Source organism: Salmo salar, chromosome ssa15 (assembly GCF_905237065.1).
Source record: "Salmo salar chromosome ssa15, Ssal_v3.1, whole genome shotgun sequence".
NCBI lineage: Eukaryota > Metazoa > Chordata > Actinopteri > Salmoniformes > Salmonidae > Salmo > Salmo salar.
Window position 1 is genome coordinate 61,052,492 of NC_059456.1, and position 14,785 is coordinate 61,067,276.

General features: G+C 43.7%; 2 protein-coding genes across 5 annotated transcripts in view; one reads left to right on the plus strand and one right to left on the minus strand.

Annotated features, from left to right (window-relative positions):
* Positions 1–1,383: 1,383 nt before the first annotated feature.
* Positions 1,384–10,176, plus strand: pphln (Periphilin-1). 3 transcript variants are annotated; one of them, XM_014145348.2, is made up of 7 exons: positions 1,384–1,997; positions 2,458–2,541; positions 2,792–2,889; positions 4,825–5,033; positions 6,567–6,628; positions 7,147–7,348; positions 7,474–7,599. In XM_014145348.2, exons 1-6 carry the CDS (start codon positions 1,962–1,964, stop codon positions 7,327–7,329), a joined length of 672 nt encoding a protein of 223 aa, XP_014000823.1. In that variant the 5' UTR covers positions 1,384–1,961; the 3' UTR covers positions 7,330–7,348; positions 7,474–7,599. The 3 variants fall into 3 exon arrangements, with proteins under 3 accessions (XP_014000823.1, XP_014000822.1, NP_001134385.1); NM_001140913.1 differs by lacking the exon at positions 7,147–7,348 and adding an exon at positions 9,463–10,173 and having other exon boundaries at positions 1,797–1,997; XM_014145347.2 differs by lacking the exons at positions 2,458–2,541; positions 7,147–7,348 and adding an exon at positions 9,463–10,176 and having other exon boundaries at positions 1,405–1,997.
* A 2,023-nt stretch (positions 10,177–12,199) lies between these two features.
* The window catches only part of LOC106571867 (prickle-like protein 2), a 113,832-nt gene continuing 111,246 nt past the window's right edge, over positions 12,200–14,785 (minus strand). For both annotated transcript variants that reach the window (XM_014145381.2, XM_014145380.2), the window contains exon 9: positions 12,200–14,775. In XM_014145381.2, coding sequence (XP_014000856.2) covers positions 13,760–14,775 — 1,016 coding nt within the window. In that variant the 3' untranslated portion in view covers positions 12,200–13,759. The remainder of the gene's footprint in view (positions 14,776–14,785) is intronic.

Consider the following 14,785-nt stretch of genomic DNA (forward strand, 5'->3'; position numbering starts at 1 on the left):
CCCCTGCTCTTGATCATCATGGCATTTGTAGTTCTTTATGATAGCCACATTATCAGCTAATTTGCATTTCACTTTTGGGGGTAAATACAGGTGAATATATTGATAAAAGTTTAACATGGCCATTGAGGGCTTCCACTATTTTTTAAAGTAGTAAACAGGGTGGGAATTCCTATGAGTAGGAAGCAATCTGCCAAGGACTATTTTAAAATGGAGATAGCCTCATGCTGTCACAGATGCTATGGAGCCCCACAGTAGATGTGTCATAATACCCATAAAAATTTGTGGTCAAACAGGGAAATGGTTCCAGTATGGACATTTTTCCACCATTCATTTTTCCCATAGGGGATTTTAGAAACACTTAAAATAAGGGTGTGACGTTTTGATAACCATGTATATATTCAGCTCTATTTACTCTTAGATTCGAAAATGCTAATTAGCATTAAAGTAGACTCAAGAAAAACTACAAATCCCTGCAAGCTCCTGCACATCATCTCTAGCTGACACCTTTACTAACAGGTAGGTATTGTGTCAATTTAAAACTTGCACAAGACAGTTCACAGAATTGTGAATTTAAAGAAATGTAGCCAATTTGTTCATTACTATATTTAGCTAACATTAGATAGTTAATCCAGATATTCTTACCTTTGCCTCGATTTAGATCATCCTCTAGATCATCCTTTCTTAAAGTATGGATCGCGACCCACTTGTTAATGCTGGGTCGCAACGTGTCAGAGTAAATGTATAATTATATAATTGATTACTGGAATTGATTTGGCCAACTGCGCTCAATGTTAAGTGCACTCTCTGCTTAGCAGTGTACTCTGCTCAGTTTGGCAGTTGCGCAAGTGTGAGATCCCCGTGTCCTTCACAGTTTACCAGATATTTTTTTCTCAGTTTACTTGAAGATCTCTCCACGACCCACACGCTGCAGCACTGTCGTTCAGCAGCAGATGATGCGCTGTCAGCCATTGACTTGTCATTCCCACTCACCATCACTCACCACTGTCATCAAATGGACTCAAGCTAGCCACAAGTTTTGGATGAGCTCAATCGTCATGAAACGCAAATACAGCGATGAGTTTCTCTCTCTTGGTTTCATACAAATTTGATAAGTAACGAGGAGCGCCCACAAAACAAATAATTTCTCATTTGAATATATTGAGAAAATTCACATTGTCCTACCTGGATAGATTTACACAGTTATCGAAGCCCTTATTTTAAGTGTTTCTAAAATCCCCTATGGGAAAAATGTATGGTGGAAAAACGATTGGAACCATTTCCCGTTTGACCGCTAGGTTTTATGGGTATTATGACAAAGATTAGCCGTGGATCCAGCTCTATGATCCACACTATAATCAAACAAGTAGTTGAGAAGTCAAAATGTTATCTCAGCACGCCATCTTGTGGCAATAATCGGACAGCGTTTGCTGTAAAAGTCGCAGGTTTGACAGGAACGCAAATCACAGGTGACAACTCCGAGTAGCACAATATGGCTGAACAAGCCTTCTTTATCGGCATTCATTTGTTTATTGGTTTTGCAAATTCGTTTTTAAGGAAACCTGGTGATAGGACAGGCTCATTTGCACATAGTTTATGTTGAACGAAGTTTCCGATTAACTCCACCAACGGTTCATCAGGTTATCAGAAATTTACTTCACCATGTAGTTGAGTTTAGCCAGCTAATTTTATCCACTCATTTGTGTGCTGTCTCTTGAAAGCTTACCTCCACAGCCTTTTAAAACGAGAAGTTGAATGTCCACAAGGGACCACTAGGCTACACCTTCTGCATTGTTCGCATAGAAATCGAAACTAAAATGAAGCTGTCTCGAAAGGAATCCTGTGAGATGACAATTAAACGAATGTCATAGAGCAATACAAGACGAAACTTAAAGATCAGACGTGCGCAGCTGGTGACAACAGTCAGAGACAAAAAATTTAACTGGCTCCTCTAAACAAAAGAAATGGATCCACGACAGCAGGAATCTTCGCAGGGCAAGGTAAATAAACCCGCTGTTATTATGTCCTACTGACCTGGGTAATCGTTCAAAGCCTACTCTGGTTTGTCTCATTGAAGGAAACATCTGTCAAACGGTCAGTTAGTTTATTTTGTTAACCAAGTGTTTTACACAAGAAGTGAAGTGCACCCTAATTCTGTAATCCCTACCCAAAACTCTACTTCCTGATTGTTTCATTGTGAAGGAATTATTGTCCAGCTAATGCAATATCCTGTTCACAACTGAAACAAACATGCATTGTTTTTGTGGATCGGCTAAATTATTGTTGCAAGAATATTATTAAATAATTGTGGTCATTCTAGCACAAACATTGCACATTCGGTTTGTACTGGCAGTCCCATCCCAGAAACAAATGCATTAGTTACACATCAGCTAAAAACCCAAGAATAAAGTTCAACACCCCCCCCCATATAATTCATATGATTGTACTTTCACTTTCAAGAGCTCCACCATACTACACAAAGAACGCAGTGAAGAGTCACGTGACAAGAGGCCCAGTGACGTACCTATCAAACATAACATTGAGGTATCAGTTATATAATCCATAAACCAATCAGTCATTCAATCAATTTAACTGTAGTTATGTTTGAGTGATTGTGTGTAATGCCCGCCTTAGCATGGTCCCAGACAGTCCCAGATCGGTATGGGCTTTTGCCAACTCTTCTGTCATTCATTCTATTGCGTTTACTGCATAAAGATCCGGCAAAAAGGCTAGAGTACTGTGAAAATAATTTCTCATCAGGAACCGTAATTAGCTTACTATGTGACATTTTCAGGAGGCGAAACAACCTTTCAGAAGAATGAGAAGTCCACCTAGACCCAGAATAACTGGATCATTTAGACCGAGATTTGGAGGAAGATTCTTCAGACCGCGGTAAGATTAGAGGGCATTTCAGAGCAACCTTGTAAATGTTCAAGGGTTTGCTCTTGATCATTTCAACATTTCCTTATCTTCACCCACTTTCGTCCTATTCAGATTAGGTTCACTCACGTAGAAATGTTCACTCACTCACTCATCCATATACACTACCGTTCAAAAGTTTGGGGTCACTTAGAAATGTCCTTGTTTTACATGAAAACATGCATGTGTTGCAAAATGAATAGGAAATATTGTCAAGATGTTGACAAGGTTATAAATAATCATTTTTAATTGAAATAATAATTGTGTCCTTCAAACTTTGCTTTTGTCAAAGAATCCTCCATTTGCAGCAATTACAGCCTTGCAGACCTTTGGCATTCTAGTTGTCAATTTGTTGAGGTAATCTGAACAGATTGCACCCCATGCTTCCTGAAGCACCTCCCACAAATTGGATTGGCTTGATGGGCACTTCTTACGTACCATACGGTCAAGATTTCTCCCACAACAGCTCAATAGGGTTGAGATCCGGTGACTGTGCTGGCCACTCCATTATAGACAGAATACCAGCTGACTGCTTCTTCCCTAAATAGTTGTTGCATAGTTTGGGGCAGCAGGTTTGGGGCGGCAGGTAGCCTAGTGGTTAGAGTGTTGGGCCAGTAACCGAAAGGTTGCTAGATCAAATCCCTGAGCTGACAAGGTAAAAATCTGTTGACCTGCCCCTGAACAAGGCAGTTAACCCACTGTTCCTAGGCCGTCATTGTAAATAAGAATTTGTTCTTAACTGACTTGCCTAGTTAAAAAAAAAAATATTGATAGTTTGGAGCTGTGCTTTGGGTCATTGTCCTGTTGTAGGAGGAAATTTGCTCCAATTAAGCTCTGTTCCTTCTTCAAGATCCCTTTTACCCTGTACAAATCTCCCACGTTACCACCACCAAAGCACCCCCAGACCTACACATTGCCTCCACCATGACTCACAGATGGCGTCAAGCACTCCTCCAGTATATTTTCATTTTTTCTGCGTCTCACAAATGTTCTTCTTTGTGATCCGAACACCGCAAACTTAGATTAATCTGTCCATAACACTTTTTTCCAATCTTCCTTTGTCCAGTGTCTGTGTTCTTTTGCCCATCTTAATCTTTTCTTTTTATTGGCCAGTCTGAGATATGGCTTTTTCTTTGCAACTCTGCCTAGAAGGCCAGCATCCCGGAGTCGCCTCTTCACTGTTGACGTTGAGACTGGTGTTTTGCGTGTACCATTTAATGAAGCTGCCAGTTGAGGACTTGTGAGGTGCCTGTTTCCCACTGCTCAGTTGTGCACCGGGGCCTCCCACTCCTCTTTCTATTCTGGTTAGAGCCAGTTTGTGCTGTTCTGTGAAGGGAGTAGTACACAGCGTTGTACGAGATCTTCAGTTTCTTGGTAATTTCTTGCATGGAATCACCTTCATTTCTCAGAACAAGAATAGACTGACGAGTTTCAGAAGAAAGGTCTTTGTTTCTGGCCATTCTGAGCCTGTAATTGAACCCACAAATGCTGATGCTCCAGATTCTCAACTAGTCTAAAGAAGGCCAGTTTTATTGCTTCTTTAATCAGAACAACAGTTTTAAGCGGTGCTAGCATAATTTCAAAAGGGTTTTCTAATGATCAATTAGCCTTTTAAAATGATAAACTTGGATTAGCTAACACAACGTGCCATTGGAACACAGGAGGGATGGTTGCTGATAATGGGCCTCTGTACGCCTATGTAGATATTCCATAAAAAATCTGCCGTTTCCAGCTACAATAGTCATTTAAAACATTAACAATGTCTACACTGTATTTCTGATCAATTTGATGTTATTTTAATAGACAAAATGTTTTGCTTTTCTTTCAAAAACAAGGACATTTCTAAGTGACCCCAAACTTTTGAACGGTAGTGTAAATATTTTTTCTACTGTTTTCCTTACTGTATAGATTCATAAGGGACGATCATTCATTCCGGAAGCCCCGCTTCAGTTTTGGGTTCCAAAGGTACCACCCTTTCACCCCTCGTCCACGGTTCAACTGGAGGGACCAGTCCGGCCCACCACAAGGCCCCCCGTGCCCTAACAACCAGTACAACGACCAGAGGAACATGGACAGGAGTGGTCCCGCCAGGGCCTCTACACCTAAAGAACACAGCAGTAGGTTTATACTCATGTAGCGGTTTAGGGAGGGTTAGACCAAATGACTCGGTGGTTACAGGGTAAGAGCTCTACCATCTGTGCCATGATCCAAATATCTTGGCAGTTTAAAGTACAGGCAATACATACTTATACCTATATCACTTTCCTCTTGTGAACACTAGAGAGCAGTGTGAGCAAGCAGTGGCCATGTCAACTCAGAATAATATTTGCATTCTGACATATAGGCTACATTTGGAATGTGTTTTGCTCATCAGCATTCCTGGTGGTTGATATTCACCAAGCAACAACATGACAATGTTACATAATGCTGGCTGCACACAGCATTGGTAGACATTCATCAAATTATAGGTGCTGTCTTTGCGTTTTGAATCAGTGGATAAATAATTGGTCTCTAGACTCTACTCACACATACCATTTTTTTTGTGTTACTGTTTTGTTTACTTGTTTTGTGCAAATATTTTTCTTACTTTTTAACTCTGCATTGTTGCGAATGGACTCGTACTGTAAGTAAGCATTTCACAGTAAAGTCTACACCTGTTGTATTCGGAGCATGTGACCAATAACATTTGATTTGGTCACTATTAACCATTTGTATTTAGCTACTGTATATTCTGATCATCAAATTTCTCATCACGTTATTATCATGAGGAGTTTTGTAAGACCTCAGTCGATGTGCTTGCAAGTCAACAATTAGCACTTATGGTTTAGCCCAATTCTCTATCATGTTTGAAAGTGTTTTCTTGAATAACTTTGCATTGCCTAAAGAAGACCTTTGTCTTGTTACCTGCAGTAGAAACCATACATGTCATCTTTAATCTCTTTGGTGTTGATAATATGAGCTGTATTGCTATTCTCAGCCACAGTGGTGTTTTCTTCTTCTATTTAATTCAGCTGCTAAGTCTCTGCGTAGACTGCAGTGCTGTGGAAGTGTGTGTGAGAGAGAGATTGTGTGAGGAACAGGTTGCTCTATGTGCCTGAGAGAGATGCTATTATGGTGACTCATCTCTATAGTGTGTTACAGAAAGAGAGCGAGAAAGAAAATGAGGAGAAAGAGGGAGTGAGGTACCGGGCAGACAGCCAGCTGTATATAACGAGCCGTAACAAAGCTATCGCCTCACATAGGCACACTGCAGTCAAACGTTGCTAGGCAGCTTTCTCCAATCACACCCAATGGATTGTGCTTAAAGAAACATTCATTTTAGCCCCTGCGCTCTGCCTGTAGACAATAACTATCCCGCTGACAGCAGAGAGATGGAGATGGGGAAGCTTAGGCCTGAATTGTACCTGCAGCTAGAGACACCAATGTGATGATAGTTGAAGAGGACACTGGGTAGATTGAGGAGTCCCAGCATCAATCAGAGACAGTTAATTTAGAGATACCACATGTGCCAATCAAAGATATTAGAGTTTATCACAGATGTCAGCTGCTGTAATTTAGCTCTAACTTATCCCCCATCTGTTCCCGAGCTGGTAGAGTGTGTTGTGTTGAATTGTTGTGTGAAGACGTGGTTTGTCTGTGTTATGTTGCAGGTGCTCTCAGGTCTTCTGCAGGCCCCAGCAGAGAGAAGGAGAAGCAGCCTGTCTCATTCATAGTAAGTCCACATTCCACCACTCCTCTCTGCCTCTTCTGGGATAGAGGGAGACTGCGCTGTACACAGTAGGCCACACATACTGTATCTGTTGTCCTACTCCCGTAGTGTATGGTGGTGGCAGAAAAACTCGAATCATTCCCTTTATCTTCCAAAAAGTACAACATGCAGGCCTCTTTCATCATAAAACACTTTTAGCCACTAATGTAGCTTCACACAAATGATCCCTCCCTGCTTGACTGCTGCTTCAATTTCTCAGAAGTGAGATGCACCACACTGGGAGGTACGCATTGCAACACATTTCCTCATGTTGAATAGAAACCTGAGTGCATCTCTTTTCCCATGATGTTCGCCATCAAAAATATTTAGTACACACACAGTCTTTCACAGTCCTTCAAATCAAAGAATGAAAAGAACCCTCAAACATTTGAGCAATCTTGGCTAGACTGCTCGGGAAGATTATTAACGTGCGTGTGTATGTATGTATGTGTGTGTGTCCTCCACGCCCCTTGGTGTGATAGGAATTGGAAGGACAGCGAGAGCACAGATGCAGCATAAAGAATGAAAAAGTTGGAGTAATTGGGTGGTCTGACTTGGAGAGGAGCGGAGCACAAGGTCGTGGTTGTCTTCAGTTTATGCTCATTATTCAAATAGTCTGGCTGCCTGCTAACCTTGATGAGAGAGAGAGAGAGATGCAGTTTTAAGGAACTCAACAACAGTCAGGTGGGCTCTGAAAGGCAAACACAGGCAGACTAGCCACGTGCTGTCAGAGTACTGACTGTGTGTTAAGGTCTTAAGGAATACTTATAATTGTGCTTATAACTGTCTCTCCCCCTGTGTTTCTGTAGGTGGCTCAAGAGAAGGAGAGATCCCACAGCAAAGAAAGAGAGAGGGATAGAGAGCTCCCCTCCACCATAAGCAGGGCCACAGCACGAAACAGAGCCATCCAACAGAAGAGGAGAGAAATAGAGCAGGTATAGTACCATTCATATTACAGTGAAACAGATCGAGAAAGAGAGGGGATGTACAACATTGCCAGCAGCAGGTGAGGAGAGAGGTAAAGAATTTACAGTAGTGTAAACACCAAAAACAGAGATTGAGAGGGTTAGAGAGGTAGCATAGAGGAGAGAGAGATAAGAGGGTAGGATTATGAGCCGGTGGGATGAGGAGGGAGAGAAAGAGAGAGGGGGTTGTGGAGAGGACAGGGAGATTTGATCACTGCGGTGCCAAAACTAATTGAGAAATGGCCAGCTGAAGCTGCCTCGAATTTATCATCATTTTATCTTCCTTTTAGCAGCTGAATCAGTTGAATAGGTAATCAGTCATCATCAGAGCCAATACATGGTGATGTTGTACATCCCTGGGTTGTTTACCTCCAATCACTCTTAAGCGCCTATCAGAGTCCAAAATGTGTACTCGTACACACAGCAGTGTTCTAGAATATTTTACCGTTGACTTTCATACTTTTTGAATTCTCTGTGCGGCTCAAGCAATTTCTCCAACTGTCAACACATTGAAATGGGTAGAGGACGCGTACAAAGAGCCACTTTGGATGGGAATTGTGAGGAGGTGTGCATTTGGGTTGTGCGGATGGTGTTCTCAGAGCAGCTATGTCACAATGGGACCCCGGACTATCACGTCTCTGCCTCTGTGGACTCTGAATTACGCTTAAGATGGAGCTCCTGTTATTGTCAGGTTGTTTGTCCAGGTTTTTTCATCATAAATCAGTCATCACATGGGTGTAGTTCGGTTGTCTTTCAATAGGTTTTTAAACACGCGCTGTAATGGATACGGCACAGTTAATGTGACAGAACATCACATGAAGCGTTGTCAGTGGGAGGTGTGTGTTGGGTGTTGTCTCTCCATCCACTCGACTGATGAGAAGTTCACTCTCGCTCTTCACATCTCCATGGTAACTGGAGAAGGTAGGCTCTGTGAGAGAGCAGTCTGGCAACAGGTAGCTGATATACTCGTCCCCCAAAGATACATACACAATAAATAGAACATTTTAGTTGTTGTGAGGGATTAATTGCTTTGCTAAAGGGCAGAATGATAGATTTTTCCCGTTGTCGGTTCAGGGATTCGAACTAGCCACCTTTCGGTTACTGGCCCAATGCTCTAAACGCTAGTCTGCGCATTCACGCAGGCACCAACCAACCCTAATTGTAACCCTGACATTAAAATAGCCTTTGTCCTTATGCGATGTGGGAAATGTCCCCAAAAGGATCGAAGAACCAACCAACATACACAGCTGTCTGTGCGTGAGTGCTGCTACCTTGGACTATTAATCCACTTCGTGGTAACGGCATACACATGATGAGACCTCTTGCCCAAGCATCTCTCCCAGAACTCTCTCTCCCTCTTTCCCACTCTTGCACCCTCTCTCCATCCTCTCTTCACATCCGCTCTATCCATCCTCTATCTCTAGTGATTATCCTCTCTTCACTCCCCCTTTCTCTATCTCTCCCTCACTCCTATTTCCCCCTCTCCAGTCTCTTGTTTGCCTGCTCCTCTCCTGTGTCTGAATACTTCTGGTAATGGTGTGAGCTGAGTTTCTTTAGACCATCTGTGCTAAGCTCCTCACTGGAACAGGAGCCACAATACAAAACAACCTCTCACGTGCCATGAAAATATGTTTGTGTGTGTGTGTATGTGTTTTATGTCACGCTGGTGTACAGTTAGGACTGTGCCACCGTTTGGTTGGGTTTAGAAGATATAGTTTAGATTAGAAGATGTGGTTTATTAGATAGATTTAGTGTGTACAGTATGTGTTTCATGACTGTGATGCACAGTTAAGTGTGGTGGTGAAAATGCTGACTGTCTGTGTTTTTATGCAGGTGTACCGTCAGGACTGTGACACGTTTGGCGTGGTGGTGAAGATGCTGATAGCCAAGGACCCGTCTCTGGAGCGGCCCATCCAGCCGTCTCTGAAGGAGAACCTCGGGGAGATCGGCCTGCGCTGTGTAGAGGCCATGCAACAGTTCATAGAGGAGTATGACACCAGGGAACCATCACCACAGTGACACACACTCCCCTTTGTCTTAACCTGTGTAAGTGGTGTGCTTGTATACCAAATCACAAAGCTCAGAAATGAAACTCAATATTGTATACGTGCTGATTGGGTATGTGACATTGCCAATGTTGAATAGCACTAGTCTATGTCATGACTCATGAGCTGGCCTGTCCTAGTGTCCTTGGTCAGTCAGGCCAAAGTCACTCCTGGTGCTCAGCCTTCTGGAAGCTCTGTCTTGACCAGTGATCGTGACTGCTACTGAAACTCAATAATTTATGATGTGTTGTCAACTTTCAATATTGCTCTTGACAATGTGATGGAAGATATAGCTATTGCCCTTGTGCTTCCTACTGAAGTACAGTTAATGAATTCTAAGCCCTGTGACATATTGAAAAATAAAACAAATACATGATAATTGTACATAAATGAGCTATACTATGTTGATATACAAGGATGATTATATCTAATACAGAGGAAGAATCTATTTACACACAACTTTTGAATGTTTTCACTGCAATAAAATAAATCTCTTAAATGATTTGGGTGTTTGATTCAGTGTTGTAATGTATAGTACTATTCCCTAGACCCCCTTATATGCAAATCACCCTGATCTACCAGTAACTGCAAATTCTCTGTACCTCAGTTGGTAGAACATGGAACATGCAATGCCAGGATACTGGGTTCAAATCCCGGGACCACCCGTATGTAAAAGTATGCATGCGTGAATTTAAGTTGCTAAATGGCATAAAATTATATTTACAGTATTAAATCCACCTGATTTACATATCTTCCCATTACTACCCAAGAAAGATGGTCAATGTGTGCAGCAGTCAGCTCAGGGCCATCGTATTGAACATGTCAATTCAGCAAAAAAAGAAACGTCCCTTTTTCAGGACCCTGTCTTTCAAAGATAATTCGTATAAAACCAAATAACTTCACAGATCTTCATTGTAAAGGGTTTAAACACCATTTCCCATGCTTGTTCAATAAACCATAAACAATTAATGAACATGCACCTGTAGAACGGTCGTTAAGACACTAACAGCTTACAGACGGTAGGCAACTAAGGTCACTGTTATGAAAACTTAGGACACTAAAGAGGCCTTTCTACTGACTCTGAAAAACACCCAAAGAAAGATGACCGGGGTCCCTCCTCATCTGCGTGAACGTGCCTTAGGCATGCTGCAAGGAGGCATGAGGACTGCAGATGTGGCCAGGGCAATAAATTGCAATGTCCGTACTGTGAGACACCTAAGACAGCGCTACAGGGAGAGAGGATAGACAGCTGATCGTCCTCGCAGTGGCAGACTACGTGTAACAACACCTGCACAGGATCGGTACATCCGAACATCACACCTGTGGGACAGGTACAGGATGGCAACAACAACTGCCCGAGTTACACCAGGAACGCATAATCCCTCCATCAGTGATCAGACAGAGAGGCTGGAGTGAGGGCTTGTAGGCCTGTTGTAAGGCAAGTCCTCACCAGACATCACCGGAAACAACTTCGCCTATGGGCACAAACCCGCCGTCGCTGGATCAGACAGCACTGTCAAAAAGTGCTCTTGTCTGACGAGTCGCGCCAGGGTGATGGTCGGATTTGCGTTTATCGTCGAAGGAATGAGCGTTACACCGAGGCCTGTCCTCTGGAGCGGGATCGATTTGGAGGTGGAGGGTCCATCATGGTCTGGGGCGGTGTGTCACAGCATCATCGGACTGAGCTTGTTGTCATTGCTGGCAACCTCAAAGCTGTGCGTTACAGGGAAGACATCCTCCTCCCTCATGTGGTACCCTTCCTGCAGGCTCATCCTGACATGACCCTCCAGCATGATAATGCCACCAGCCATACTGCTCGTTCTGTGCGTGATTTCCTGTAAGACAGGAATGTCAGTGCTCTACCATGGCCAGCGAAGAGCCCGGATCTCAATCCCATTTGAGCACTTCTGGGATCTGTTGGATCGGAGGGTGAAGGCTAGGGCCATTCTCCCCAGAAATGTCCGGGAACTTGCAGGTGCCTTGGTGGAAGAGTGGGGTAACATCTCACAGCAAGAACTGGCAAATCTGGTGCAGTCCATGAGGAGGAGATGCACTGCAGTACTTAATGCAGCTGGTGGCACACCAGATACTGACTGTTCATTTTTATTTTGACCCCCCCTTTCTGTAAATCACGTCTGTGGAACTTGTTCAGTTTATGTCTCAGTTGTTGAATCTTGTTATGTTCATTCAAATATTTACACATGTTAAGTTTGCTGCAAATAAACGTAGTTGACAGTGAGAGGAGGTTTCTTTTTTTGCTGAGTTTAGATTGATGTATGATCACTAAGCAGCCAGCCAGTAAGGCAGTCTAATAGCAGCAGACTGGTAATGAACAGATCGTATTTCCACACCAGTATTTGGAGCGATGTCCGGAGGAACGGAGACTGTCAGTCAACCAAAACAACATGGGATTCCAGCTCGAACCAACCACAGAAATCTGGAACAAGCAGCATTACAGCATTTATATACACTTATAAATGTTTATAATGGCCTATTAAACATGGCTATTGTTATAGTGTCACCAAAAGATGTGACATTTCCATTGTTCATTGAAATCCACTTTAATTCCAATATGACACAACATCAACAAATAAACATGCAAGCCTTTTCTATCTCTACATCATGTTATACAAATAATGGTTCTGTAGTTACAAAATATATATAAATATTTAGGACCATTATGTACAGAACATTTACATTACTACATCCAAAACTTAAATAACACTTATTTTACTGTTATATACATTTAACAGGTATTACTATGTTATTATTTGTTTTATCTAGTAGTAATATTATAACGTTGAAAAACAAAGCATGTTGCGGGAGAAAACGGGACTATACGGGACGTTACTGTGCCTGAATGGCCAAGGAGCATAGGCTAGAGCTGTCCTTGGTAAGCATGGAGAGCAGGGCAGTGTAGTTAGGTTCAACAGGCTATTTATACAGGGTGATAACACGATCTGCTAGCCAACTGTACTGTAGATCCAGCAGCTCTTGGTTTCCACTGAGGTAAACGACAACACTGTATGGCATCTATCTAGCACACATCGTCCACAATCACACTTCCAGCTGACTGGTTTTGGAGGGCTGTGGTGTTTGCCAGGCAGTTTTTGGTTCTTCTTAGTAAGTGATGGACTGATTATAAGTCATTGGTTGGTCAATGCTATGGGAAGGTCCACTCAGGTGGTTTTCCAAGGTCCAGTAGGTACATAAAATATGTGAGCACTTCAGCCATTAGTGCTCTTGGAGTTGTGTACCAATACTTACTTGAAACTGAGTCATTTAGGAGTATTCATTAAACTTTACAGACATGGTGAATTTACCCCTTGTCGGTTTCAAGACAGAAAAATAATGCTAAATAGTTGCTAAATTCCAGCATGAATTGCAATTATTTGCTGTATTATTTGTATGCCTTGTTGACATACTGAACATTATGCATGCATAAATCCAATTTCTATAAATGTTTAAACTGGTTTTAAATAACAGCTGGTAAATTTACTACAGTGGTAAAATGTTATGAATAAGTCCCATATTTCTGTTATGTATCTGTGGAAGGACCACACACACACACACACACACACACACACACACACACACACACACACACACACACACACACACACACACACACACACACACACACACACACACACACGCACGCACACGCACACGCACACGCACACACTCTGTTTATCAATCAAATGCCGTAACCTTTCTTGGGCTATATAATAATAAACGGTTAACAATACAAATGTGATGTTTTTCCCAATTGTTAGTCACCTGACTCCAGTTATTGTAAACATTGCGGTTGTTTAAGAAGCCAGTCCATTGCAGGCTTCTTGTCCTGATTAGCTCATACTGTGTAGGCGTATGAGCCCCCCACACCACATAGAGCTAGTTGTGTAACTCACACACATCAAATATATATAGGCCTCTCTTTGACACACACACAATCACTCTTTCATATACTCTCTCTCCCCCCTTTCTCTCTCCCCCTCCCACTCCCTCTCCTTCCTTTCTCACTTTCTCTTTCTCTGTCTCCCTCCCACTCCCTCTCTCTCCTTTCTCACCATCCCTAACTCTCTCTATGAGATGATGCAGTTCTTGCTCTTCCTCCTCTGGCGCATGTGGAGCTGTCCGTGCAGCTGCCCTTGGTTTCCTCCATGTAGGGGTCCATGTAGGGGTCCATGTATGGGTCCATGGTGGCCCCCCATCCCTCCCATCCCTGTAGGGCTGTATCTGTGGCGCAGCTCCTCATTGTGGAGGTAACGTAGCTGGACAGGTCTGGGGATGGGCTCACCCAGGAAGTACCCCTCGTCTTCTTCAGACTCAGAGGATGAGGAGCAGCTGGAGCACCAGGGGTCCGCCCCCTCCCCGTATCCCTCCCCACCCAAGTGTGGTCCCCCAAGGCCCAGCGTCTGCATCCCCCCACCCCCTGCTGCATTGTGCAGGGTGAGGTCTGAGGTGGTGCGGGGGCAGGGTCGGTAAGGCTGCTGTCTGTACCCGCCTATGCCCTCCACCCCAAACAGGTCTCGGGCGGTACGGCCGGCGGGGAAACGGTCATAGTCCTCCTGAACACGACGGTGCGGGGGTTCCATCATATGACTTCCCCGGTCGGCCGCCAGGTGGAGGGCATTGTCAGAGCGTGAGCGTTGAGAACGCTGGTAGTGGCGACCGCTGCTGCGGTGGTTGCCGTTTCCATCATTACCATTGCCACGGTGTTTGCGTCGCCGTGATTGTGTTGGTTGTTGTTGCTGTATGGGCTCTGGCCCATTCGGCCGACGACGAGGGATCCTCTCACTCATGGGGGTCATGCGGAGGTTACCACTACTCCCCATTAGGCCCACGCGACCTGTACCCTTAAAGGCCAGGGGCTGGGGGGAATCCCAGTACCCCAGGGGGTACCCCACCTGCACAGGCGCATTCAGGTACCCGTAGGGCCGAGAGGTCAGGGACTCAGAGCTGCGGAATTGGACAGAGGAACCCAGTGTGCCAATGTTACTCTTCTCAGACACATTCATCCCAGAGTCCTTACTAAGGTCTGGCATGGAGTATCGGGACAGGTGCTCTTGACGCTTACTTACCCCATCCAGTGAGTTACCTGGGAAAGA